This window comes from Rutilus rutilus, assembly GCF_951802725.1.
Source record: "Rutilus rutilus genome assembly, chromosome: 13".
Lineage (NCBI taxonomy): Eukaryota > Metazoa > Chordata > Actinopteri > Cypriniformes > Leuciscidae > Rutilus > Rutilus rutilus.
This window is the reverse complement of record NC_140218.1, coordinates 25,139,943-25,167,874: the sequence shown is the minus strand read 5'-3', so window position 1 is coordinate 25,167,874 and position 27,932 is coordinate 25,139,943. Positions and strand designations below refer to the sequence as shown.

The following is a 27,932-nucleotide window of genomic DNA, read 5'->3' as shown; positions in this document are numbered from 1 at the left end:
CATTATGCTAAGCTAAGCTAGCGCCGACCCTGTCAAACTAAAACAACGCATGCACTGAGACAAAAATGCATTTGCCCACCTATCTAAATGTAGGAAAGAAGGTGAATAAGCCCTATTTAAAAAAACGGTGGAGTGTTCCTTTAAGTTGTTTGGTCGATGCAGTGCATTTCACCCTGTAAAAGCTAGAAGAAGTAAAACAGTAAAGATCCTTGTGAAGAATATGAAGTTGGTGATGGACCACGGACATGGAATTTTACACAGGATCCTCTTCTGTTCCTGGTGCAATGCCAGGTTCAAGCAGCCTTGCATCCATGTGCAACAGGTATGAATAAACATAGAAGTAGTCCTATATAAACCTCCCGCCATAACCTGCAAATCCTTGGAAGGACGTGAGGTCCTTGATGTTTCTGGGTCATGGCCAGGTAGTAAGGGTGGAAATCTTTTCAGGACCTGTCTCCACTCCATTCCTCAAAACCACATGGTCGAGATATTTGATTAATGTCCAAAAGTTTGGCATCTCTCAGAGGACAGTTACATTCTTTCAGTGTACAGAATCCTCAAAACAAGCAATTCCATATTCCCAGACAAACATGGCATTGGCAGAGAAAACTAAAATGTTTAAAGATTCAAGCTGTTTAGCTCTACATCACATTCTGGAAGGTACTAGACTCATTTAAAACATTTGTTTTAAGGAAAGGCAGATTTAATGTGGGTTGTTTTCACTAGATTATTTTTACTAGCTTTATCTAGATTTTAGATCTGCGAAATGGAAGCATTGACTGTGGCAAGGGACTTTCCTCAAAGTTACGCAACTATATGTTTTTTACTGTCTGATTGTTTGATTTGAACATCTGAAAGTCTACACCTAGCCAGATCTTGCTCTTGTTCTTTACGACTGTAGTATGAGATATTAAGGAGATGTAAGCTACATTAAGCAACGCTCTTCATTCACACTAGTGTTTTTAAGTGTTTTCCAAAAGTTTGTCGTTCACACTGAAATGTTGGAAAACGCTAAAATCATCTTGAGATGATACAGAGAGTTGAGACTGGACATAATAAAGGCCTGCACTATTAGAAAAAAGGTTCAATGGGGTTCTATATAGAACCTTAGAGTTCTTGACTATATTTTAAAGAACCCTTTATGCCAAAAAGGTTCTATATAAGGTGAAGTTCCATTATGATTGCATAATAGTCATGTTTAATGGGTTATTTCTCTTTTTTTTCTTTTTCTAGTGATAAAGTTTATGAGCTGTTTAATTAATAAAATGTAATTAAAATTAAGACATGAGTAAAAACAAAGTGCCTGACAGATAGAACCTTTTCCTCTATCATTTTATTAGCAAAATATCCCATTACTTACTGGTGCTTCCAGGTCGTGCTCTTTCGCCAATCCATGTATGGTCTAAAACACAATTGCCCTGGGACAGCAATTGTGAGTAGCCTACATTTTATTATTTTAAATGTTTATCTTTGTGGGAATGTATTATGAAGACTGTACAATGTAACAATCTTTAGCAACATGGTGAAAGTGAATGGCACATAGCTGGCACATACTGGTATAAACATAGACATCTATTGGTACAAAATGAGTCACATGACTATAAACGTGTCATCTTTTTTTCGAATACCTACATTTTCAAAGTCCATACTACAATGTGAAAAAGAGATACATGTATCTGGATTAATGTAGATGTAGCCTAAGGCCGTGTGTCATTTTAGCCAGCTGAAACCCCCTAGCTGTGGGCGCTTGAGAGTGTTTTGGCAGCACAGCGGATTTTTTTAGTTGAGACCTATGGTTGCTATGATATGGAATATCCACGGAAGTGTTACTAGAATCTTTATACTGGTTTCTATATAAAAATGTCGATACAATGTAAAGTATTTGCTCCGGCTCTTGTTTTAAATAATTTTGTTCCGTTATGCTTCTTGTCATCTGTTGACGTTGTACAAACAGAATGTGACAGTTGGTCGGTGTGGTATTTGTCCCGCCCCTCCACTGTGATTGGATGGCTGGGTGAAAAGTCACAGTGATGAGTGCCGCATTTTACCCAAAGTTGAACAATCTTCAACTTCTCAGGTAATGAAATAGACGCTCAGCGCCTCATTATGCTGCTGGCGTTTTAAAAACGAGGCACTCCCATTGAAAACAATTGGAAAAAATACGCTAGCCTCAGGAAAAAACGCTTTGGTTTGGTTTGACACACGGCCTAAGGGTCCGTTTACGCCATTGTTTTGGCCATTCATCTACAAGACAACGTAGTTTTTCGGGGCCTGAAAATGCAAACTTTTATGTCATGTGCATGCGTTTTAAGTGTTCAGTCTATAGGTGCATATCACAAAATGACATCGCCAACTACTGGCCTGGCATCAGAATACAGTGGCATGATTAATTGAAACGAAACCGCATGCGATTTGGCAAAGGCTGCGATTATTTTATGCGCAGCTTGTCAGTGAAGTGTGGCTCTGTGATCGGTAGTAAATGCTGCTCCATCTGAAAGCCAGAGGGCGCTCTCACGCAGAAAATCCAAATATGCCCTGTTGCAGAAGTAGACAACACACACCAATCCAGGAAATCCCTATGGGCATCGTACTATCGCTGTAGCTGAATAAAGAGAAGATCGAAACGCTTCGATTTTTAAAAAGTTGTCTTTTGTTGGACAAGAGGTTCATAAATGCTTCTCATGTTTGGAAAGATGTTTGACGCATGTTGCTTTTTCAAATGCATGTTATAAGCGACTCAAACTCGCAGTACTTTCAGATGGAGCAGCATTTACTACTGATCACAGAGCCGTAAGTCACTGACAAGCTGCGCATAGGGCTGGGCGATATATCGCATGACATTGTTATGCGCATCTCGTCTGTAAAGCCGGTTCCTTGATTAGTAGTTTCACGAGTTCACACTTACATATAATTTGAAGGGGTAAAGTTTAATGCGTATTTGGCGTGCTGTCCGGAGGGAGGGCTCCGAGCTCGGAGTTCGGCCCGAACCCAGAGTACTCCCCCCGTATGTAAGTGTTTAGGACTAGAAGCGTGGAGAAGGGGTGGTGGAGGGATGCTGCAAAAACTGTCAATGGAATGAGGTGAGACTGCTGAGTATATATGCACCTCTTACCATTGATTGCTGAGTGCTCTCCACTTGTGTTAATTATCTGAACGTGCTCCTCCCGAACCTTGTTAATAAAACATCATAAATCGCCATCACCTGCTTTCAGATGGATACGGACGTATCGCCTGCGATAATTAATGCGATATGGCTCAGCTTGTCAGTGAACTACGGCTCTGTGTAGTAAATGCCGCTCCATCTGAAAGCAGGTGATGGCGATTTACTACTAATCAAGGAACCGGCTTTACTGACGAGATGCGCATAACAATGTCATGCGATATATCGCCCAGCCCTAGCTGCGCACAAAAAATAATCGCAGCCTTTGCGATGTCATAATCGCAATAAACCAAATTGGTTTAAGTGCAATTTCATTTTAATTGCGATTAATCGTGCAGTCCTACTTTTGTTGTTTTGACAATGTTGTCGGCTGTACGTGAAAAAACTTTTTTTTTTTCTTTTTTTTTTACATTGTTGTTGTGTAAACCTACCCTAAATGTCTAAGTTGTGCCACATGCTGACCACCTGCACGTTTTATTTCTAGATTGTAGTGAGAAGTAAGCTTGACCCTCAAGAGATGGCTTTGACACTTTTGCAAGTTGAATACAGGTGCATTGGTGGCATAAATTGAGATAAAGCTGTCCTATCAGTCCATCATTGGGAAACAAGCGTTTAACTATTAGATTTTGTTCTCATCTCAGTTTTTTTCCGAAGAACGAAAAACTAAAACACAGTGTTCTTTACGCTCTGGCATTTTGTGTTCCTTTTTTCCATCTCACTCTCAGGGTTTGTGGATGAGTCAGGTGCCAGCTTCAGTACTGTGCACAACAAGCACCCTCTCTTGAGTTAAACATGGACATTGGTTCAGATGAACAGAAGACAAACTGAACACATAAGATGCAGATATTCTGTCACAGAAAGAGCTGTTAATGGGGAAAAAAAAAGTGACAGGCTGTTAAATGAATTCACATAAAGATTTACTGAATGTCAAGTCTTCAGCATCAAGTTTTAAAGTTGAGTTTTGCAACACTTGTCATCGTGATGCTAGGATGTTCTCAGTGGTTGTCAGGGTGTTGCTGTGTAGTACTCAGTATAGTTAGTTTGCCCATATGTGGTTGTCAGGGTGTTGCTGTGTATGTATTTTAAGATTTTTTTAAATGTTTTTTTTGAAAGAAGTCTCTTATGCTCACCAAGGCTGTGTTTATTTGATCAAGATACAGTAAAAACTGTAATATTGTAAATATTATTGCAATTTAATATAACTGTTTTGTATTTTAATATATTTTAAAATGTAATTTATCCATGTGATGATAAAGCCTAATTTTCATATTCTAATATGCTGATTTGGAGAAACATTTATTATTATTATTCATGTTGAAAACAGTTGTGCAGCTTAATAATTTTTGTGGAAACCATGATATAATTTTTAGGAGTTTACAGCTCCAAAAACATTAATAAGTTGATAAGTTAGATGCAATTATCAACTCATTTATTATTATTTTGTTATTATTATTGTTAAAATATAAACAAATATATTGAATTTAATATTTTATAGTTTTTTTAATATATTATTTAATGATAATACTAATTATAATATTATTTTCTACTTTTTTATTATATTTTAGGTATCAAAAGTTTCTTCTTTTTTAATGTCTGTGCATGAAAACAAATTGATCTGCACACGCACATACATACGCACACAGTCCCGCAGCGCAGCATTTGTGGTGTTGATTGGTGGGTGTAGGTAGTGGGCTGGAAGACCACCCCGGGTTAGACAGCCATTGAAGTGAGAACAAGTGTTTTTAGCTCCGGGGAAGGAGAGAATAGAGGAAGAGAGAGCAGCGTCTTAATGAATAACTGCTCTGCCTCTGTGTCTTTCACCTCACGGCCTACGGGGAGTCCCCCCCCCCGACACACACACACATCGCTCTCTTTCTCTCTACGGCCCTTTTTTCTTTCTCTTTATCCTCATGCGGGATTTTCATTGCACATCAGTACGGCGAACTCGTGCACCAGAGCTTTGTTGCCTACATCAATACACACGTCTTTATGTGTGTGTGAGCGAGGAGGGGAGCTGTAATGCATAGCTGATCTCTATCTGTCATCAGAGAAGCTGTGAGAGATTCCTTATGGAAGGGCCCCGGCCTCACTGCATCACAATTCATGCTTGTTCTTCTCTGATAAGTCAGAGAATGTCTACACTGATGCTTCGGGTACAGACAGAGCTTGGTTCTTTACGTGCACAGAACGCGACTGGTGTCTGCTGTTGATGTTTTTTTTAAAGAAATCGTAGACAAAAAAAAATTGGAGACAAGCAGAGAAATATGGTTTCACTGAATGAGGTTTCACTATGGTGAGATTTCTATTTCTATTTCATTTCTATTGCCGTGCTGTTGTGAATGTGAGTTTGCAGTCTGTCTGTATCGAATCTAATGGGACACTGGGCATGTCTTTTTATTTTTACTAAGTTAACTTTACCCAAAAACGAACATACAGCGTGAGCAGTGGAGTCTGATCCGTTAACAAATAACTCCTTTGAGATGGTTCTTTTAATGAATCATTCAATAAGACTCACTGATTGGAATCAGTGTGATGAATCCTTCACTGAATCAGTCAGAGTGATTCCTGAATCAACATGTGAATCATTTATAGAACTGTGGAGAGGCTTCTGAACCAAAGAAAATGCTCAACAACAGCTAAAAATGAGAAAAGCTTAATTACTTGCATTGGAAAAAAAATATTACAAAGCTGTTATTTACTTATTAATGTATTATTTTTGTTTATTTTTTGCAATGTTCATGACTAATCACATTTAATGACAAATTACTTGTCAAAATTGACAATTCTTGTTTTGTTTTTTTTAGGGAATATTGCAGTATTTATTATAAGTGATTTATCCGTACACATCATTATTTGTTTTTTTAATTCATGTGCCCTCATATTTTTTAATCAAAATAACCCCCCCCCCCTCTCTCCTCCCCTCCCCCCCCTCTCCTCCTCCCCTCCCCTCCTCCCCTCCTCCCCTCTTGCAACATAACTTCTCTGAGGATGATATCTGTACTGGGGCGAGACAGGACAGCCTGTCACTCATTTAAGATCCACCAATAGCAAACCACAACCATCTAACCATCCAATCAATTCCAGATAGACAAAATCAAGCTCCGCCCCTCGTTTTTATCTCGTTCAAGAAACCGTTTCACCTGTATGTCATGGAAGAAAGACTATCACAAGTTCGCAGCTTCCATTTCATGTCGACTTAATTAAATGTAGTTATCGACTGAACTAATTATATAAATTATAATACATATTTTATATTTTAATAATAATTATAATCGGGGATTGACATTGATTTTGACATAGATTTGTTAATGCTCACCAGCCACTGTAGCTAGTGGTTTACCAAAGCTACTAGCCACTCACCATTTTCACTGGCCACAAATTTGACATTAATACCATGGGGGAAAACTGCCATATAGTTATTTTAATATATATTTTAATAATATTATCTAATAATTTGGCCTAATATACCTGCTGTCACTTTAAGACCTGATTCACGGATCCATTATACTGTTACACATCATGTCATGCGTTTTCTTTCTCAACTGTTTACATTCACTTACCATAAAACACAACTGACTGTGTTTACCGGCATTTTGACTTTATTTTGTGTGTAATTTTACTTGACTGTTTAAGCGCAATACAAACGGGTTATAAATGAGCAGATATCTTTGTCTATTTCACAAACACACGTCTGCCACCCTGCAGCGGATGTCATTTCTCTGAAGGTGAGATGCAGAATCTGATCACGTTTCAAAAGAAATGCGAGGAATGCGTTCTGCTTGGCGACCATTTTCAGAGCCTGTTTATGCAGGAATGTTATTTTTACAAGTTTCGCTCTCCCCTCCTCCTCGTCTCTCCTTGCACATCCTTCTACATGTAGACGGGAAAAGAGGGAGAGGTGGGATCTCTCCTGCAGCAAACGAAAAATGAGCTAACTTTAGAGTTGATTGACGGAAAGGCTGAGAGAGAGTGAGCTCTATTGTAAAGTGTCGCAGATATCTGTAAACAAAAGGGCCGTCGCGACAATGCCTGTTGTTTTAAGCGGCGCTGACGAAGCTTAGCTTAGAGATTGTTTGTTGCTGACCGTGTCTGAAAGAGAAAAAGAGAATGAAAGGAGAAAAGATAGAGTGCAGATTCTTGTCATTAAAATAAAATCTACACTTGTTTGAAACACCATTTGATTAAAGACTTCTAAATGGAAGTTCAGATGTTTCTGCGAGTGAGTAATTATGTTTTATAGTCAGCTTTAACTCATAAAAGTAAAAAGGACATTTTAGAGGTGATTAAAAGTTTGCACAAGTTTATGATTAAAGGTTTAAGCAGTGCAACAGTTAAGACATCAGGTTATTTTAAATACTTGTAGTGCCACGGTTCTTGTCAGTTGTTTTTAGACTTAAACTAAAGTATAACTGTCTTTCAATATAAAGACAAAGTGTAAGAAATATTGTGTGTGTGTATCTTTGAATATACATTACAGTTCCAAAGTTTGGGGTTGGTAAGATGTTTTTGAAGTTTTTAAAGTCTCTTATGCTCACCAAGGCTGCATTTATCTGATTAAAAATACAGAAAAAAACTGTGATAATGTGAAGTATTATTACAAAAATAGCCATTTTAATTCTATTGTAATTTATTCCTGTGATGGTAAAGCTGAATTTTCAGCATCATTACTCCAGTTTTCAGTGTCACATGATCCTGACTCAAATCATGCTCAAGAAACATTTATTATTATTATTTTAATTTTGATTTAGAACATTAAAAAGAACAGCAATTATTTGAAATAGAAATCTGAATTAAAATTTTATTTAAAAAATCGTACTGACCCCAAACTTTTGAATGGTAGTGTAAAAATAAATAGAAACAAACAAATAACGAACGAAAGAAAGAAACCAGTAAACAAACACATGTGTATTTATATATACTTATAGTATATATACACGTGCACAAATTCATGGAGATTGGGTGTTATTGAAGTGACACCACTTCAAGGAAGAACTGTGTATATGAAATATAATTAAAATAAACAAATAATTTCTTATTATTGTTTTTAAAAACATTTTTGTGCCGCTTTTGTGGAAAACGTCATCCACTTTTTCAGGATTCCTTGATTAATAGAAAGCTCAAAATAACAGCAATTATTTGGAATAGAAATCTAGTTTGATCAATTTAATGTGTCTTTGCTAAATAAAATTATAGATTTATAAAAAATAAAAAAACATACAGACCTCAAACTTTTAAACAGTAGTATAAAAGAAAAAATTGTTTAACTTTTTTTTCTTTACATTAAGATACATTACTAAAGATATATATATATATATATATATATATATATATATATATGTCTTTTCTCATGTTTTTGTTACTGGTGCAATTTTTCTAAGAAATGGAGACCAGCTCATCTCAAGCATTTGTCTCAAAAATGCAAAGAAAAAAAATTCATAAGGACAAAAATGTAGTTTCAATAAAAATGCAACAAGACAGCAGGTCTCAGCTGCATCTGTAAGTGTTTTGAGCAGTTTCATAAAGCACATGAGTAAGAACATTATACAGTATGAATAATAGAGTGAAAGAACAAAAGAGTGATTGAGAAATAAAACAGAGACATTAAAACGCTCTAACAGAGAGAAATGTTTGAGGGATGCGGTAGGGAATGGGGAGAGAGAGGGAGAGAGCGAGAGAGAAAGAGAGTTGGCATGTTGCCGTCTGGCAGGATGCCTGATGTTCTGGAGCTCTGTGTCACCAGCAGGACTCCCTGCCAGAAGGGGTTTCCCCTGACTCAACTCTCTCTCTCTCTATCACACACAAACACACACACCATTCACAGTCACATCAACATGAACCCACAATGTAAACCCCATATACAAGAGCTACATATAGAATCCGAAATATCTTTAACCACTTCTCTCCACCAGTTCTGGGTAACTGATTATTATCTGGATTACAAGTAGCCTACTTCATGCAGTTCAATTTGTATTGATTACATACTATGAACATACTATTACTAATACATACTATTTTACTGTAAAAATAAAAAATAAATGAGTATTTAGTAATAATCATATATTATAATACATGTTATAGTAAAATTATTAACAGAATTATTATTAACAAAAATTAATATTATTCTGATTATTATTTTACAGAACAACAGTAAAATTACTATAGAGATTGTGAAGCTATATTAGGAGGATTGTAATCAGATACAATGTCGCCATTGTAGGCCATTCATGCTGCATCGAGAATTGCCATCATCTTTCAGGGAGAAAACTGAACAATGTAATAAGTTTTAAGTATGTGTAAAAACACCAAGGGAAGCAGGTTGAGGAGGTGAACGCCGGATAGCAAATATCGCTGATTAAACCCACTTCCTATCACTCAATACAATAATCGCATTGCTCAGTGTTTTTGAAAGTTTTTGCAAATATGACTCTCACTCGGCTTGTGAATTAACAGAACTTGGGTGCATGCAGCCACTGCAGTTTTGGTTGTCATGTGTTTAAATGAATATATAAAAAACAGTGTCGTGTCTGTCTGCTGAATGTGACCCGCAATCTCTGATTTATATCAACTCGGGTATCTGTATAAATGGTCACATGACATGCGGGCAAATAAATAAAACCCTGACGTAGTGTAATGTTTAATGCCCTTCATGTTTTAGATAACAAAAATGGAATAGCCTATATTTTACCCAGACAGCAATCCACACGTACCAGATGTCGGCCGTATCTGGGCCGACACTATGTTGCTGTCTGGGTTCTTTCTCTTTGTATTTTTATATCAATATAGTACAAGATTGTCTTATTCAGTATGATAACAGAAAGTAGTCCAAATACATTACCTAAAATGTGTAATGTGTGTAATAGATTTTATACTATTCATCATGTAATTTGCAATCTGTCTACTGACTACAATTTGTAAGTTGACCCAGCACTGATCTTCACCATGCTCTGCCTCTCTGTCCTAAGATCACATCTACAACCTGCTTTTACATTTGGAACCCACAAATCCTCAGTGTCTCATCCCAGCTTGAAGTTGTGTTTTCAGCATTCACAAGGGGAATCCCTGAGGAAATCAGAAAGGCATCTGGCACTGATGCATTTAACTACACACATGCCTTTTCCTGTTATACAGCGCATGCAGCTTCTGATAGCCAGAATCAGACTTAAAGCAAAACACCCCTTAAAAGAAACATCGGCATGTTTGCTCTGTCATTGCTCAGCCGCAAATTAGATCAGGGAGGGAACCCGCTTTAATTGGCCTTTGTTTGTCAAGCCTGTTAATTTTGGTTTCCCTCCTTTTCTCGAGTGTCGTTAAGTGGGGTCCGTGTGTTGGCCAGATGTCTTCGTGCAACAAGTATATTGAGAGCTTTTTTTCATCGTGAAGAAAGGATGAATGAATGAAAGAAAGGAGATGCAGATATAGCGCAGTTTGCTCTGTGGTGTTTGTGCACTGAGGGGTCAAGGGTTATAAAATCAGTGGAACAGAAGCGTTTCTAGCTGACTCTGCAGATTGACATGGACATTTTTGAATGTGTTGTTTGTTCTGAGTTACAAAATGGATAGTTCCAGTCATGCTAAAGTACACAAGCTATATGAATCTAAACCCTGCTTATACCTACTGTGTATATCGCTGCTCAGCAGCCATGAGGCCAGTTATCAACCTTGTTTAACCCATTTTTGGGTCATGACCCACTAGTGTAGGACCTTTGTTCTAGCAGAAGATTCTATTTTTTTTGTTGATATTTTGAAAGCAATAAGGCACTCAAGGCCATATTAAAGGGATAGTTCACCCATAAATTAAACTTCTGTCATCATTTGCTCACCCTTGAATTTTCGAGTTGTTCCAAACCTGTATGAGTTTCTTTCTTTTGCTGAACACAAAATAAGATATTTTGAAGAATATGGGTAACCAAACAGTTGACGGGCCCCATTGACTTCCATAGTATTTTTTTGTTGTTGTTGTTCCATACTATGGAAGTCAATGGGGCCCGTCAACTGTTTGGTTACCCATATTCTTCAAAATATCTTATTTTGTGTTTCACTAAAGAAATAAAGTCATACAGATAGAATTTTCATTTTTGGGTGAACTGTCCCTTTAAATATTTCAGCTCATTTGCAGTTGTGCCATACATAGTATACTTTATAAACGTTGTTATATCTGTTAAGTCAGAAGACGTTCAATGGATCGTTCTTGGATGGTGTGATGAATTGTTTATAGGCATGCCTACCTCAACAGAGCTTTATCTGTTTATTATTCTTAAAGCTGCATATGTGCCCACTTTAACCACAGGAACAGCACACGAAGGGAGAAAAAGTGAGCGAAAGCGAGATATCTTTGCCATGTGTTTTTGCTGGCTTCATAGATGGAGCTGTTGTGGCATCTTTGGTGTTTGCTAGTTAGTCATGTGCAAATGAAACTATTGTTATTTTTTGAGCTTTTTTTTAGTTGCAAGCAGCATAAACTACCATTCAAAAATTTTTTTGAGAAAGTCAAATGCATTAAATTGATCAAAAGTAACGGTAAAAACATGAACAATAATACAAAAATGTATTACGGTTTCCACAGAAATATTAAGCAGCACATCGTTTTCAACATTGATAATAATCAAAAAAATGTGTCTTGAGCAGCAAATCAGCATATTAGAATGATTTCTGAAGGATCATGTGACACTGAAGACTGGAGTAATGATGCTGAAAATTCAGCTTTGATCACAGGAATAAATTACATTTTAAAATATATTAAGATGGAGAACAATTATTTTAAATTGTAATTCACAATATTACTGTTTTTATTGTATTTTTGATCACATAATTGTAACCTTGGTGAGCTTTAGAAACTTCTTTCTTATGAATGGTAGTTTATAAATCATATAATATAATATAATATAATATAATATAATATAATATAATATAATATAATATAATATAATATAATATAATATAATATAATAAAGAAACTGCCATTGAAGTTAATGAAAATGCTAATGAATAGCGTTCTCCATGCATTAAAGACAACTTTAAAGGGTTAGTTCACCCAAAAATGAAAATTCTGTCCGTAATTACTCACCCTTATTTTGTTCTAACCCCGTAAGACTTTCGTTCATCTTCAGAACACAAATTAAGATATTTTTGTTGAAATATGAGAGCTGGCTCACTCCTTCATAGGCTTCTAGGCAATTTCATTCTGCCGGCCCAGAAAAGTTAGCAAAACATTGTTCAAATATGCATATTGTAAATGCATATCGAGAGCTTTGTTTATCAGTGATTTTAAGGACTTACATTTCCTCTCCTGAAACTATCGTAAAACTGCAAAGACTTGGAGCACGTGTTGTATGGACCACTTTTATTTTTATTAATTTTTTTGCTGGTCATTCACAAGAATTTCACAGTAGGCTACACTTTACCACTTCCCTTTGCGATCAGTGAAGAATGAAATGCATCAATCAAATCAGTTATAATGAGACAAACACAAGGCAGATGAGCTGAGCTGGCCTGCTGTAACGGTCAACCGCAGCGGGGCTAAGTTTAGCTGCGTTTCCCTGTGTTTGTGCCCAGGCTGGTGGATGTGTTTAATGTGGAGGGGGGCGGAGACGGTGCAGATTGCGGCCACATCCCGTGCTGGTAGCCAGGGCCAGTGCAGTGTAACTGTTGAGGGTTTGGCAGGGCTTTACCTCTGTGTCAGTAGGGTGGAAGAGAAGCAGCTTTCCGCTCTTCACGACCCCACTAAGATCTCTGTACAGTCCAAACGGACACTGTTAGAGGAAGTGAAACCTGTCCGTCACAGAGAACGCCACAGGACCTGTGCGTGCGGGTGGGGGGTAAAAGGATCGTGACCAGAATGTCGAACAGCTACAAGTGTTAAAAAAGTGCACTTGAAAAATAGGCTGGTGTTGATTTGTAACTACAATTCCGTAATGACTAGGACAAAGTGCACATTGTGGGTTTTTTCAACCGGCTCTCAGGTTAAAAGTTGTCTTTGTTTGTGTTTAAGCCCCTGAACGTGAAGATAACACACACACAGACACACACACACACACACACGCACTTTCTGTCCCCCGCAGGTCTCATATCTGGCATCTCCTGTTGCAGTTGCTCCCCCTTCCTCTGCCTGTCATCCCTTGTCAATGTGGTCAGTAAAGCATGACTAGCCATCCTCCCCTCTGGAGTCTGTGTGACTATCACTGACCTAGAGCTCCTCCCTCCCGTCCCTTAGCCCCCCTCTCTCTCTTTCTCTTCTTCCTCTTTCCTTCCTCTCTGAAATGCTTTTCTCTCACTCGCTCTCTGTGCCATCTGTTGCTTTGCTTAACTACCACACTCTCGTAATCTCACTCGTCTCTCTCTCTCGAGCGCGGCTGTTGTCACTTTAGCTCAGTATGGTGAACTCAAGAGCTATTTTTGGTAACTGAACTTCTTTTTTTCCGGAACACGTTGAGAGTCGTGTGCCTCTGCGTTAATAAAACCCTCAGAGGCGTGAGACACGGCCTTGGGTTCACACAGCCCTGTCTGTGCATCTGCTGTTTAATAAATAAAAAAAGTCTCACTTTCACTTTAATCAGTGTTTTTATGGGTTTAATGTCTTATTTACCTATTATTTTCTAATTTACCAAAGGAGTTTGAGTAGTAAAGCGTGAATATAGACTTAAAGTGAGTATATTTGATTCACAAGTGAAAATGACATGGTTTCCATGTCAAATAAAATATTTTGTGATGCAAGTGAATAAATAGGTTTTGCACTTCGATTTCGAGGTCAGGACAGGTGAAGTTTGCTCATGTTTGCAGATCAAATCAAATCATCTTTCTTGTTTGTTAGTCCCTCCCACCTGGTGGAAGTTCACCAGAAGTGCACTCACTGACCTTTTGATGGATTCTCTGATTGGGTAGATTTTTTTTGCTAACATGTGCATTTTTAAAAGTTACTCCATGACAGGAGTAGGCAGTCCTAATTTCAGATGAAATCATCTTTGTGAGTAGCTTCATAAACGATCAAGAAAAGGCTATTCAGTTCATTCTCTATGTAAATATTTTAAACATTTTCCATGGAAATTTGATATTTATGGTTTTATTTATGCACTGTCTTCCAGTAATAAAGAGTATATGCTGAAGTCTATCTGTGAATCGAAATAAAATATTTGTAATATTGCACCGGCTGTCATACTTACAGTAGACTTAATATCTCTTGGGTAAACAAAATAAAGATAAAACCGTTATAGAACAAATAATTCTTCGTCTAAACATCTCAGTGATGTGAATATAGCAGTGAGAAAATACTGTTGCATGTGGCCAGATTCTATTCATTATAATATTGATACTTAAAATAGATCAAGTAATATTTTGCTCTAAAGTTTAGGTTTTTGAAATACCAACTTTATCACAGTACTCTGTACACTGTACTTTATCACATTATAACTCATAATTATATATATATATATATATATATATAAGTTTTAGAAAGAAACCTATTATCAACATGGATTTGACTTGTCAGAAGGAGGATTAACTCACACAAATGTATATAGACAACAATATTTAGACTATAGAATATCTGTAAAATGGAAATTACTTCTTATAAAATTAAAAAAATAAAATAAAAATTCTGCAGCTGGACAACAGCATTATGGAATTCACATTCCAAAACAATGCTCAATTTTCAGCTTTACATTTAGCTTTGGAATACACTGGAAACTCACAACAAAATAATTTTATAATTTTCACAGACTCCAAATCATGTCTTCAAGCAATGGAAGCTTTAAAAACTGATCGTCTTTTGGTGGACTGCATGTTAACTAAAGCGGACCACTTAAATAATCATTTCTTTAGTATTATCTTTTGCTGGGTTCTGGGTCATCTTGGGTTATCAGGAAATGAATGAGCTGCATAGAAGGCTATTAATCTGGAAAGAGAAGAATGTCAAATTCCTACTGTCAACTTAGACCTACTGTCAATCAGTGGCAAGAAGAATGGGATATATATACACAAACAACAAATTGCATAATTTCCATAAAAAAAATCCCTAACAGACTTTTAATCTCCTTTAAAGCAAGATTTGATCAAGTGGTGTTCACTAGATATAGTTCATACCAGATTGACCAACTCTCTGTATGTTCTGCAAGACCCATCTTTCCATTAAACATATTTTATTGGACGGCTCCACTTTTCAAGTAGACGGCTCACTTAAGGACTTGTTTAGTGAGATTTCACCAGAAAAGGTTTTAGAACTTTTATCAAATGTTAATATAAAAGCTCTTGCTGTTTTTTTGTTTTTATTATAGTCAACTCTTGTATTTTTGTAACTTTTTTGCCATTAAGATAGCCTCAGATGGTGACATGGCATTGAAAAGCTATACTACTCTACTAGTACTGCTTATTTTTTGGGAAGAAATCTGTGAAATTCTGTTAAATCAAGTTAAACATGGTAAAATTAGTTAAAGTCCCCCTGTAGTCAATAAATTATCCCTTAAAACTCATATTTGATCACCAAAATGACATATTTAAACATTTTTTTTCTTGAAAAAAAATTCTTCATGCCTTAAAATAGCTTGAATGTAACTCTACACCATTGCCTCATTAAGTATACGCGTTCCTATGAATATGCAAATTAGCCCCGCCTCCACTCACTCACACCAGCTCAGAGATCCACTCGTTGACTATCACACGTTGACCTGATTGGTTACAAGGTAGTTTGTGACGTCAGAAACACCAGCGATTTCAAACCGCGTTTTTGAGACTGTCTTTAGTTCACTGCAGTTTTAAGGAGAAAATACTCAGCAATGGTGTTGACTTATGAATTTGCACATGGTTTGTCTTAAAGCATATTAAAAACACCACATAGACATATAAACAACATTAAAAGCTTGATTTTCACTAAGCTTTCCTAATATTAACGCAGGTCCTGAAGCTCTTGCCGCCTTTTCCTCTGACCTTTTCTCTTTTGTAATGTCTCTCAGCCATCTCTCTTTCTTCGGTCTTTCTTAAAATCTCCCATTTGCTCTCTCTCTCCTCCCCCATCATGAGTGTTGTGCTGCTCGGTCCGATCCACTTTCAACAGCGTTTCTCAGAAATCGCTTACTGCACCTTTAAATGAAGTGCTACATTGATAGTTGAAAACAGTATAATAAAATATTTAATAAACAAACATGACAGGGTGATGGATGTACCCTTAATCTAGTCAATTCTGTGTAAATCGGTGCAGATTTCACTGTAATTGATCAGAATCTGGCACTCTGCCTGTGACCTTGAATTAGCTGTTCTCTCACTCTCTGCCTTTGAGCAGAACGGGTTAAACCTGCACACAGGAGGCAGCATGGCGTACACGGTGACCTCTGACCCCCGGGCCAGAGGAATGCGAAAACCCTTTAATCTCAAAACAAAACCTCAGACACACTCACGCAGCCAATATGGATGGCCAGTTTCCCCCCTCTGTGGCAGCATTCAGTGAGCGTGCGTTTGTGTGGCCTACAGAAGGATGGTCATATATAAACCTGCCCACCCCCACTGACCCATGTGTCAAACCTCAATAAAATACTCAAAGGCTGTTTAAAGTATCTGGATACACTGATATGAAATTGTTGCAAAATTACATTTAGGAGCAAGTAAAAATATTGGTCACTTTAATGGGTAAGGTTTGAATCCTGTTGTTGGGAATGGATTGGATGTGGTATCAGAATGCCTGTATGTTTGTGTGTAGATGTGCTGTGTGACGGATGGGATGCATGTGGAATGTTTGCGGTGGAGAAGCTGAAGCATCACAATGGCGCAGGGCTCCCTGGAGCAAGTGAATGGAGCGGTGTCACCCCCCTCGCTGTGTGACGACTGCTGCAGCGCCACACAGCTGTCACTTACTCTTATACACATACATATGGAGAAACGTACTCCTTTAAAGTCAACGTCAATTGTCATCTGCAGCTCTTTACTTCTATAGTGATGTTTCAAAATAAAACAAGATAGTCAGTGAGGGGAAAAAAGACTTGATTTTATCAGCTGGGATTTGATACATGCCAGAATGAACAGAAGACTTTTTTTGTCTTTGGAATAACTTACATCGATGGACCAATCATAATAAGGAGAGTGTATTACTTTCTTGTTGACTTTAAGGGGCAGTCATGCATTCATGCATTCATATACCGTTACAAAGTTTGGGGTAGGTGGATTTTTTTTTTTTTTATGTTTTTGATTATTTAAACAAAAATAAATTCAAAACTATAATATTGTAGGGGGATATTCAAAACAGTTTTCTGGTTTAGTATTTTAAAACGTATTGTATTCTTGTGATGCAAAGCTGAATTTTCAGCATTATCTGATTTGCTGCTCAAGAAACATTTCTTATCAATGTTGAAAACTTTTTGTAACATCATTCTGAATAAAAGTATTTATTTCTTTAAAAAAAAAAAAAGTGATACCGACCCTACACTTTTGAATGGTATAAAATATGAATTGGCTATTAAAAGTATATAACAAAGAAATAGTCAGTGGTTGATTGTTTGGTTATGAAGTCTGTTGTAAAAATTGTGTTTGTAAATGTTTACATTTTATGCTTATGTGACTCTGCATTAATAAATGTGTGGTCAGCAGGAGACAGGTGGATTTTGAACTCTAACCAAAAGGGTAATTGACTAGAGGTTTATGCTTATGAGAGATATTAGTGAAGAATACTCCACACATGCAAAATACTGATTAATACTTAATACAAAAGTAATGCATCCATCAGGAAAGGGACCATATTTCAAATGCTCAATACTCAATACTAAAGAAAAGTAATGTAACTATTTGTAAAATATTAGTAGTGTGACATAGGCGCTCAAAGGAGGTGCATGAATGAATGATTGATATGCCAGTAGCATTAGAAGGGGTGGTTCTGCGGTGGGTTTCCTGCTGTATGAGTTTGGCTTTATGTACAACTTTCATTATCACACCTGTCATAAAAACAATGTGTCTGCATTGATCAATGTGATCGTATTTCATTGATGAGAGAATACAAAATTACAAAAATAATTTTGTTGATGTCACATGATTTTGAGCATACTAATAGTATGCATACTATTATACTAACAGTTGAGCATACTAACATACTAGTAGTTGTCGTGTGTAAACGAAGCCTTGATTCTCAGTTTTATTAACTGAGTTCAGAGAGACTCATAGCAGAGTTTGGGGATTTCCCTTATGTAATAAGAGAAAGATGGTGAATGATCTTGGTTGTTAACGCAGATGTTGCAGTCCTTGCAATTCATTACTATAATTGGTTTTGAATAGAAAGTGAATAGACCCTAAAAAGCCAGAAGCCTAGCTATGGATCACAAGATCATCCTGACATTTAGTATTTGCTCTAATACATCTAATTTATCGCCTGTCTGTAATTTGTACATGGACTTTGTTTTGTTTTAACATGACAATTTCAAGTTAAATTTGATTTACTATAGGCTTACCTTTAATGGAAAGTGTCAATCGTAGGTCTTGTTACTGGTCAACATTGCTCTTACACTGTTTTAATAATCTTTTTGCAATCATTAGTTCATTAGTCGTGGTGTATGTTGTGACATTTATTTTTTAAAGTACAAATAGTCTTTCGGGTATAATGGTCATATGGAACATGTTTTTTATGTAGTTTGAAGTGTAGCATGTCACACCACTGAACGTCATCTTGCCAAAAGTACTTAATGTACTTCATTGTACACCTGTAAGAAAAACTTTCATGATTTATTACAACATTTTTCTTTTGTCAGATCAACTTGGATAATTCATGTGGTTCAGAGTTTCTGTTGATTAAACTAATCTCCTTCATTGTATTAACTCAAACTTTTTAGTTCAATGAACTCTATGCCCTCTAATGAATTATAAGGCAACCATGGTTACTTACTTTTTTAAGTTAAACCAACAATACTTTGTACAGTGCAATAGATAGTGTAAATAAAGTAGAGATGATGATGATTTTAAAATCTTTTTTTTTTTTCTTTTTTTTTTACCAAGGGGTAATATCATGTGATTTCATTTATTTGCCATTCCTAGAGGTACACTGTAAAAAATGTTACTGCTATTTACTTAAAAAAATTATGGTAACAATATTACACATAATATTTTTGAGTAGTTAAAGCTTGATTTCATTCATGGAATCTACCTGAATAAATCATGTAAAATGCCCTAATTTATTTAATCTATGACATAATGAATTAAAAAAATTTAGTGAAATGTGCTTTTTTACTTGAAGTATTTTTTATTCTCAATTGAATGGATATGACCTGTTTATATTTAACTTTGAGATATATTGTTTTATAAAAAGACTGTATGCTGCTAGGACAGCACAGAATCAAACTTGCTACTGCACTATCACTAGCAGAGTTATTGCTACATATATGTAACAATATGCTTCAGATTATTTAAAAAATGCAGTTATTCACAACCTAACCATAAGCCCTACTCTTCTGCACAATGGTAACGATCAAAACTTTAACATAATAGAAACTCTTTCAAATGTCAAACATACCTGAACATTAAACATTAACAGATGTTTCCCTTTACTCAAAAACACATGAAATAACACTTAATTTCAAGATTTACTCTCCATTTCCAGCCATGTGCAAAGCATGCTGGGAACAAACAATGGCGTCTCTAAATAAAACCGCATAAATGAGCTAATTCTCTTAAAATAAATAGGTAGCCCCTTTTCCTTAATTTTATGAGGTTTATCAGTTCCTCAATTCAAGCCTTAAAATTGTGTATGTTTCCTTAAAAAAAATAGGAAAATGCATCTCTTGGTTTTATTAGTGAAATGTTCTCAATATTTTCTAGTAAACACTGAACCACAATTTTCTTAATGAAATATACATAATATTTTTAATGATCACCTCAATTTTTTTAATGAAAATTACAAGACTCATGATTCATTTTTTACAGTGTAGATTTGTGTGCTTTAGGATTACATGAGTCTTACACTGGAGTACATGTACACACATGCATGACAGAACATGCAAAGACACACAAACACCTCGATTGTTAATGCAGTATAGCAAGGCAAGAATTGCCAACTTTGTTACTACCCAGTTTATTAATTGTTCTGTACATTACTGCCCTCTAGCTAGCATAGTGAAACAAGTAAAAAAATTTAGAACAGTTACAGTATGCCCACTGACTGACATTTCACCTTCATGTTGATGTAAGGAACCCATAAATAATGATTTTGATAAACAATTTTATTGTTCAGTTTAGAAATTATATTAGTGCCAGTGTTTCAAATATAATTGGTCCTTTTAAGGTAACACTTTAAAACAAGATTGTATACATTTAACATTAGTCTATGAATTAACATAAAGTATTTATCGATCTTGATAATGTTAACATTATTATTATTTGATTTATATTGTTTGTTAGCTCATAATACATGCAACTTTTAATTAAAAATGAAACATGTTAGAAATAAACTAACCAAGTTTAATAAATATTTAAAAACAAACACTAATCAACATATATCTTCTTTCTTATTTTATGCTAGGGTGAAGATGATGATGAGCACTATTGTCACCTACTTGTCCCCAGTCATGGCAGGTGGGACTGGATGAGGGTGTGAAGGTAAACGAAAAAGACTTACAATTCTTTTGGGAGACAAGTTTTCAGCACATAAAAAGGGTAAGCTGTCTCCTTGCATGTAAGAAAAATCATAAATTGACATGCTTAAAACAAAAGAAAACACTTGTCGTGTTTGTTTCTTTATATTTGTTTTTGGTCACATATTGTACAGGTAGCGGACAATTTAAGAGCTTGCATCCCTGAAAATATCACCGCAATATCGAACTAGAGCCTGGAAGGCAGGGCAGCCACGGCCGAGTTTCAATGGCAACGGCACCCTAGGGCTGCCATGGCAGCAGCTGCCGCCGATGCCCCGAACCACATTGCCACACTGACGCTGGAGGACGAAGATCGACGAGGCGCCACCAAAGTGTTTGGAGGTCCCGCTGCAGGGAGGACGGAAAGAGAGACCGAGAGCGAGAGAGAGAGGGAGAGGGAAGGGAGAGGCAGTGGGAACGAGTGTTTGGTGTGCGGTGCCCTCTTCAGCTCACAGGATAAGCTCCGGCTTCACGCGTTCTGCCACGCAGGAGAGAAACCTTTCCACTGTTCCCAGCCCCATTGTCCTAAGGCTTTCAGCTCCAAATATAAGCTCTTTAGGTAGGTGTTACTTGCATATAAAGGCCCGATATATTTCAAGCGTAATTGTAGAACGAACAGATGTGACGTCATTTTGAACTAATTCTTTCTAAAACAATTTGTTTCAATGGTTTGAAATAGCTCGCCAGAATCAACTTTCTGGAAGACTTTGCGCCGACTGTTAAACACCTTCAAACAGCCACTGGTCTGTGACGATTATATAATTTTCCAAGGTTGAGATCAGACATAAATGAGATGAAAAAGAACTTTGTAAATTAGGGCCTTAGGGCCTTGTCTTATTATTGAGAGATAGATACGTGGGTCTGTGGCTCTACCATTGGAGAAAGTGTAACGGCCAACGACCTTGATAACCAATCACATTACAGTGTTGACGTCATTGAATTCCTGTCAGATTTGTGCAACAGTCAATCACTGTTTGCGGAACCATAGAAATTAATGAAAAGTGCCGTCGCAAAATTGTCTGTGACTTCTCTTATAAAACAAAACAAAAAATCTGTGTAAACTTTAAAAATGGATCAATCCAAAACAAATGTTTAATGGCAAACAAGATTAGCCGATCCTCTGTCAGTTCATTAAATGATAATCTGTTTTCCCACAAAAGCAAGTTTATTCAGCGTAGTAAAGCCTCTCCTCCATTGACATCCATTAAAAAAACTGCTTTTAATCTCCTTCCCTATGTACCGCAGCTAAACTCTGCAGGACAATCCAAGAGCAGGATTGGACACCTTTGGTATAGTAGTTTATACTTAAGAGCAGGGGTGTTGAACCCAGCTACTGGAGGACCAACTTCTTGCAGAGTTTAGAGATGGTCCTCACTGCAGAACACGAAATCCAGATCTAGATCCAACTCCTCCCACCTTACATATACCTAAACCTACCCATCTCCACCCCCTGATCCCTAAACCCACCCCTAAACCTACCAATCTCCACCCCTTAGATCTGGATCCAACTCCGCCCCCTGGATCTCGTGTACTGCAGTGAGGTGTCCCCTGCAGTCTGACATGAACTCATGAACATGTTAAATACAGCATTTGAGTTAGTTTAACAGAAATGTTCAATTTGCCTTTGTTCATCAGTCTTTAGCTAAAGTCTGTTTTTGTCTTCTTTTGTAGGCATATGGCCACACACTCCCCACAGAAGACTCACCAGTGCTCATTTTGTGAAAAGATGTTTCACCGCAAAGATCACCTGAAAAACCACCTGCAGACTCACGATCCCAACAAAGAGGCCTTTAAGTGCGAGGAGTGTGGCAAACACTATAACACAAAGCTGGGCTACAAGCGCCACATGGCTATGCACTCAGCCACAGCTGGTGATCTTACCTGTAAGGTGTGCTTGCAAAGCTACGAGAGCACACCTGCACTCTTGGAGCACCTCAAGAGCCACTCAGGCAAGTCTTCGGGTGGTGCCAAGGAGAAGAAACACCCCTGTGACCACTGTGATCGTCGATTTTACACACGAAAGGATGTTCGCCGACACATGGTTGTACACACGGGACGCAAAGACTTCCTGTGCCAGTACTGTGCCCAGCGTTTTGGGAGGAAGGACCATCTGACGCGACACGTCAAGAAGAGTCACTCACAGGAGCTGCTGAAGATCAAGACGGAACCTCCGGATATGTTGGGTTTACTTGGGTCTGGTTCTCCACCTTGTGCTGTGAAAGAAGAAATAAGCCCTATGATGTGTAGCATGGGACCTACCAAGGACTCGATGATGGCAAAGTCTTTCCACGGTGCCACCCCTTTTCCCATGGGCATGTACAACCCTCATCATCTCCAGGCCATGTCCAATCCAGGTGTGGGCCACCATCACTCATTGGTTCCAGGGACTTTATCCACTGCCATGGGTATGGGCTGCCACATGGAACCTCCGTCATCACTGCATCACCATCACCCACATCATCATCACCACCACCACCCTCACCATCACCACCACTCCCCATCTTCACATCAGCAGCAGCCTTCCCTGCAGAACCAGCAACAGCAGCACCCTCAGCCACCGCCCAAGTACCAGCTCGGATCTACCTCATACTTGCTGGAGAAGCCCCTGAAGGTGGAGATGGAGAGTTTCCTGATGGATCTTCAGAGTGGACTCCCAGTTCCTCCGCCATCCTCAGCTTCGCCCAATAAGGAGGGTTTGGAACCTCCGGTGGGATTGTCGGATGATCTTTGCGGGGACCCCCTCATGTCCAAGAGCCCCGCTGTCATTGCTGAGTCTTTGTGTGCTGCTAACATGGACTTTTCTCATCTGCTGGGCTTTATTCCACTAAATCTGCCACCCTATAGCACCCCCATGAGTTCAGGAGGACTGGTAATGGGTTACTCCACCACCTCCACAGTTTCTTCTTCTTCCTCCTCGTCGTCAGCATCTTCGCATGCTGTCGAACCACACTCTGCCTCGGCCACAGGTGCAGTGCCTCTTACCTCTTTGCAACCTCAACCTCAGGAGCAACCAGGCTCCGGTGGGGGGCTCGGTCTTGGGCCTCTGCACCCACTCCCACCAGTGTTCAGCTCTAGCCTCAGTACGACCACTCTGCCTCGCTTTCACCAGGCCTTTCAATGAGGTCCCCACACCTGCCTGGCCAGTCACAGGGGCTCAGGGCAGAGGAGAATTAGTGCTCCCCATTGGGGTATGGAAATAGAACACTTGAACACATAGAAGCCTTGAAGGGTTAGTTCACCCAAAAATGAAAATTCTGTCAGTAATTACACACCCTCATGTTGTTCCAACCCCATAAGACTTTCGTTCATCTTCGGAACACAAATTAAGATATTTTTGATGAAATCTGAGAGCTGTCTTACTGTGAGGTAATTGATATCTGCCATCCCAGAAAAGTTAGTAAAAGCATCGTTAAAATAGTCCAAGTCCTTATATCAGTCCCAATAGTCCTCAAGCGACGAGAATACTTATTGTGCGCAAAAAAACACAAAAATAACGACTCAGAACGTAGGCTCACTATTGGCCAGCATCACACACATGACCAGCGTCGGCCAAAGTGAGCCTACGTTCTGACGTACAACCCAGAAGCGCTGCGCTGTTACACTACGTCAACTCACTCAGAGGCCCACACAGAAGAAAATGAATCGTTTTTTTTGCGCACCAAAAGTATTCTCGTCGTTTGGTAAACTTAAGGTTGAGCCACTGTACTATTTCTTTTCTGGGATGGCAGATATCGATTACCTAGCAGCCTATGAAGGAGTGAGCCAGCTCTCAGATTTCATCAAAAATATCTTAATTTGTGTTCCGAAGATGAACGAAGGTCTTACGGGGTTGGAACAACATGAGGGTGAGTAATTACTGACAGAATTTTCATTTTTGGGTGAACTAACCCTTTAACAAAAGCGCACAACAGCTTTTTAATGAGCCTGGAGGAAAACAAGCATATGAAATATCATGGAGCTTTTATTTAGGCTGTCTGGATTTTAGCTATGATTTTTTAAATACCCTTTTGAACCTCTCCCACCATCCCCTGTCCTACAATTTCGTAGTTAGACAGCAGCATCAGTAGGCCTTAAGGCATGGTACTGCATACTTTATAAAGTAATAATATTAGTAGAAAAAGGAAAAGATTAATGTAGAAAAGTTAATCTGTCTTTGAGACTCTGAAAGACTAGTTTGAAGTGAAATATAAATTTTGTTTTCTTTTCCAAATGTGAGACTTGACTCAAAGTCAGGTAATAGTTGCTTGCCCTTAAACTTAAACTGTCTTCTTGGCCAGGAGTGGAAGAATTAGTGAAGGAATGAAGGAGTGAAGTTGGTTATTCCAAAAAAAATAATTATTATTATTCCGCAAATTTAAGATTCAACAAGACTCAATCAAGTAATTATCATCACATCTAAATTTCATAAGCAGTTTTAACAAATAATACTGTGTAAGTGATTAGATGAAAATATCATCTAAAAAATGTGTTCTTCCAGCTTTTTTTAATGTGTGTTAATACAAATGTTGGAATGGTCAGTAAGTAGTTTTTATGTGAGAGAACATAGAAAGGCAAAGAGGGTAAAAACTGCACAATTTGTTCACTTGGTACAATGTGACCACTGACAGAACTAAAGCAAAATAATTTTTACGTTAAATTCTTACAGGTTTACAATTTTTTCTCAAAAGAAGCACTTTGTTTACAGCAGAAGGCACTTGACCTCTTTGGGTTGCCAATGTGACCCACTGAAATCCCCTCCCTTTCCCCATTCAACCTCCACGCTTCCTGAAAAGAGACACATTAGACACATACAGACACAAAGTTCAAACAACCATCAATACTCTGAAATCTCTCAAATCTAAAAATGGTTTTCCTCCTTCCAGCACTAATTTTAAGTCTCCGTGGCGCAACAGTATCTCACTCCCAGATCCTGACCTCCCGATCATATATATATATTTTAAAAATTAAAGTATTTTAGGCAGGTTTTTATTTTAGAGAGAGACATACATTATGATAACCCTGGTATATGTGAATGGAAAAAAAAGACAAAACAAAAACAAGAATATTTTTTTGCAGTGTACGAAGTACCACATCTGAAAAAATATATTATAATTGCTTCTTTTTCAGTATATTTTGTCATTTAGATAGTTGTATTAAAAATTGCTGATGGATTTAAAAAAAAAAAAATGTCTTGCAGGTTTACATGATTATGTATCTTGCATCATATTGAACAAAATGGATGAAGTATTAGCGTTTCCCTATAGCTTTTCCTGTTCCTTGTTTTTCCATGTGAGTCAAAGGAGATGAATAAGGTGGGATTTTACCTGCATATAATAGACTAATAGTGGCATAATCCAGTAGAATGGACTAGTCTTTATTCTTTAGAGCATGTACTAGAGGCCCATAATGTGATCCAGGTTTCAGTTTGCGTTTTTTATTCTCAGTATTCGATCAGACCCGACTGATGCTGTCTATTGGTGTGTTTGGTTGTACAGTTTTTAACCTCCGTAATAATTTGCACCATCACACTGAAATGTTGCTGTAGGTTCATTTGAATATTACAAAAACAGGACTTCAGAGGGGTTTTGTCATGTAATCTCTTCTAAATTGCCATTTCCCAGCAAGTGGACTGCACAAGTTCTTACCAAATAATCATTCATTACCAATGGCCATGTGTGTAAAGAAACAGATGATCAACGTACCAGCAGTGAAAGCAGTGCCTGATACAAACAGATGTATCTCTCTCTCTCTCTCTCTCTCTCTCTATTCACCTCATCCCCTTTGGGTAAATCTATTCTGTGTCCACATCTGTGTTTGTAGTGAATGTGAATATCTCACAAGCAGGAAAGACCGCAGAAAGGTAAAAGGCGAAACTAAGACAAAACAATATTATGCTGCTCTGGAAACATTTTAAACTGCAAATGATCGTTTAGCCGAAAACATGCACAGTAGTACACGTGAACTGTTTGTCCGTTTTCTCCGTTTTTTTCAGCTGCTTTGATTCGAATGAACATTTTATGAAAAGGGTCTGAAAGAGACACAAAGAAGTCACCAGCCTGGTCTTTGACATTCAAAGCATGGGACATTTGATTGGGATATTGCCTAGTCGTTTTGTCATTATATTATTTTCTGTTTGTTGAAACAGGACCTCAAAACAGCACAACGCATCACCTCATTTATTTGTTTTTCATACCAAAAACCCGGGGAGAAGAAACTTGTTATTGCACAACTGACACAAACGAGTAATTTGAGGACGTTTTTATATTGCAAGAATGATTTCTTAAAATAAAACAAAGCCAAAAATATGAAGTTGTCCCTACGCTCTGCTGTATTTATAGGCATTAATGGACTTTTGGACACAATTTTACAATCTATAAATGTAATTAAAAAGTTAAAAGGAATTAAAACCTTATTGAATTGAACATTAGGAATGTGTACAGATACATTGGAATTTGAAGCCGAAGCTGTTAAATGTATTTTTAAGAAATAGGAGTATATATGTTTAACAGGATAAAATGAGTCTTTTGGCAATTTTTGAGTTTGTCCTCCCCGGGTTTTCTGTGAGCTGATCTGAATTCTAGCACTTTTAAACCTTTAAAAAGAGTATTTTTCAGCCTTGTATGTTTGTATGTTTTTAATTTTGTATTTGATCTTGTATGTGCCATTAGTTTGATGTGTAGAGTTTAGTCATCTTTATGTAATTGTTGTTTTTCTCCTTTCTCCAAGAGTAACAGTATTTTAGATAGATTTTCACTAATATTAACCACATTGGCCATTTTCCCCATGTTGTCTTGTCACACATTTGAGGAAGTCATTTAATGTTCAAATAGATTTTGTTAGGAGTAACATGCTTAGAATAATTCTCAGTGTCTGACAAAATCATCATCGCCACAAAACCAACGAAAAACCTTTTCCAGCTCCATCTATGACTGAGGTGTTTTCAATCAACATTAATAATAACAAACTGGCAGGTTTGACTGGTGGGAAATGTCCTCCATCTCTCTGCCCCCTCCCCCAAAAAAGCACTTTTGGTTTAAATGAAGTTTTATATAATAACTGCCTGGATAGGTGGAGCTCAGCATCCGATTGTAGGTTTTTTTCTTTCTTCAAAATACCAGCAATATTCTGCAACAGAATTAGTCAGATTTTCCTCTTTTGTAGCAATGCACTTGTCCTTTATTCCCCAAATACTAGTCGGTTCCTATA

The 27,932-nt window shown here is 37.5% G+C and overlaps 1 protein-coding gene across 2 annotated transcripts in view; it reads left to right on the top strand.

Moving 5' to 3' along the window:
* Nucleotides 1-24,223, top strand: part of plagl2 (pleiomorphic adenoma gene-like 2) — a 40,059-nt gene extending 15,836 nt beyond the window's left edge. The window contains exons 2-4 of one of the 2 annotated variants that reach the window (XM_084428915.1): nt 20,636-20,712; nt 20,882-21,306; nt 22,419-24,223. In XM_084428915.1, the coding sequence (XP_084285041.1) occupies nt 20,999-21,306; nt 22,419-23,868 (1,758 nt within the window). In that variant the 5' untranslated portion in view covers nt 20,636-20,712; nt 20,882-20,998 and the 3' untranslated portion in view covers nt 23,869-24,223. Of the gene's footprint in view, nt 1-20,634; nt 20,770-20,881; nt 21,307-22,418 lie in introns of those variants that run through there. The other variant, XM_084428914.1, reaches the window with a different exon arrangement.
* The last annotated feature ends 3,709 nt before the right edge of the window (nt 24,224-27,932 follow it).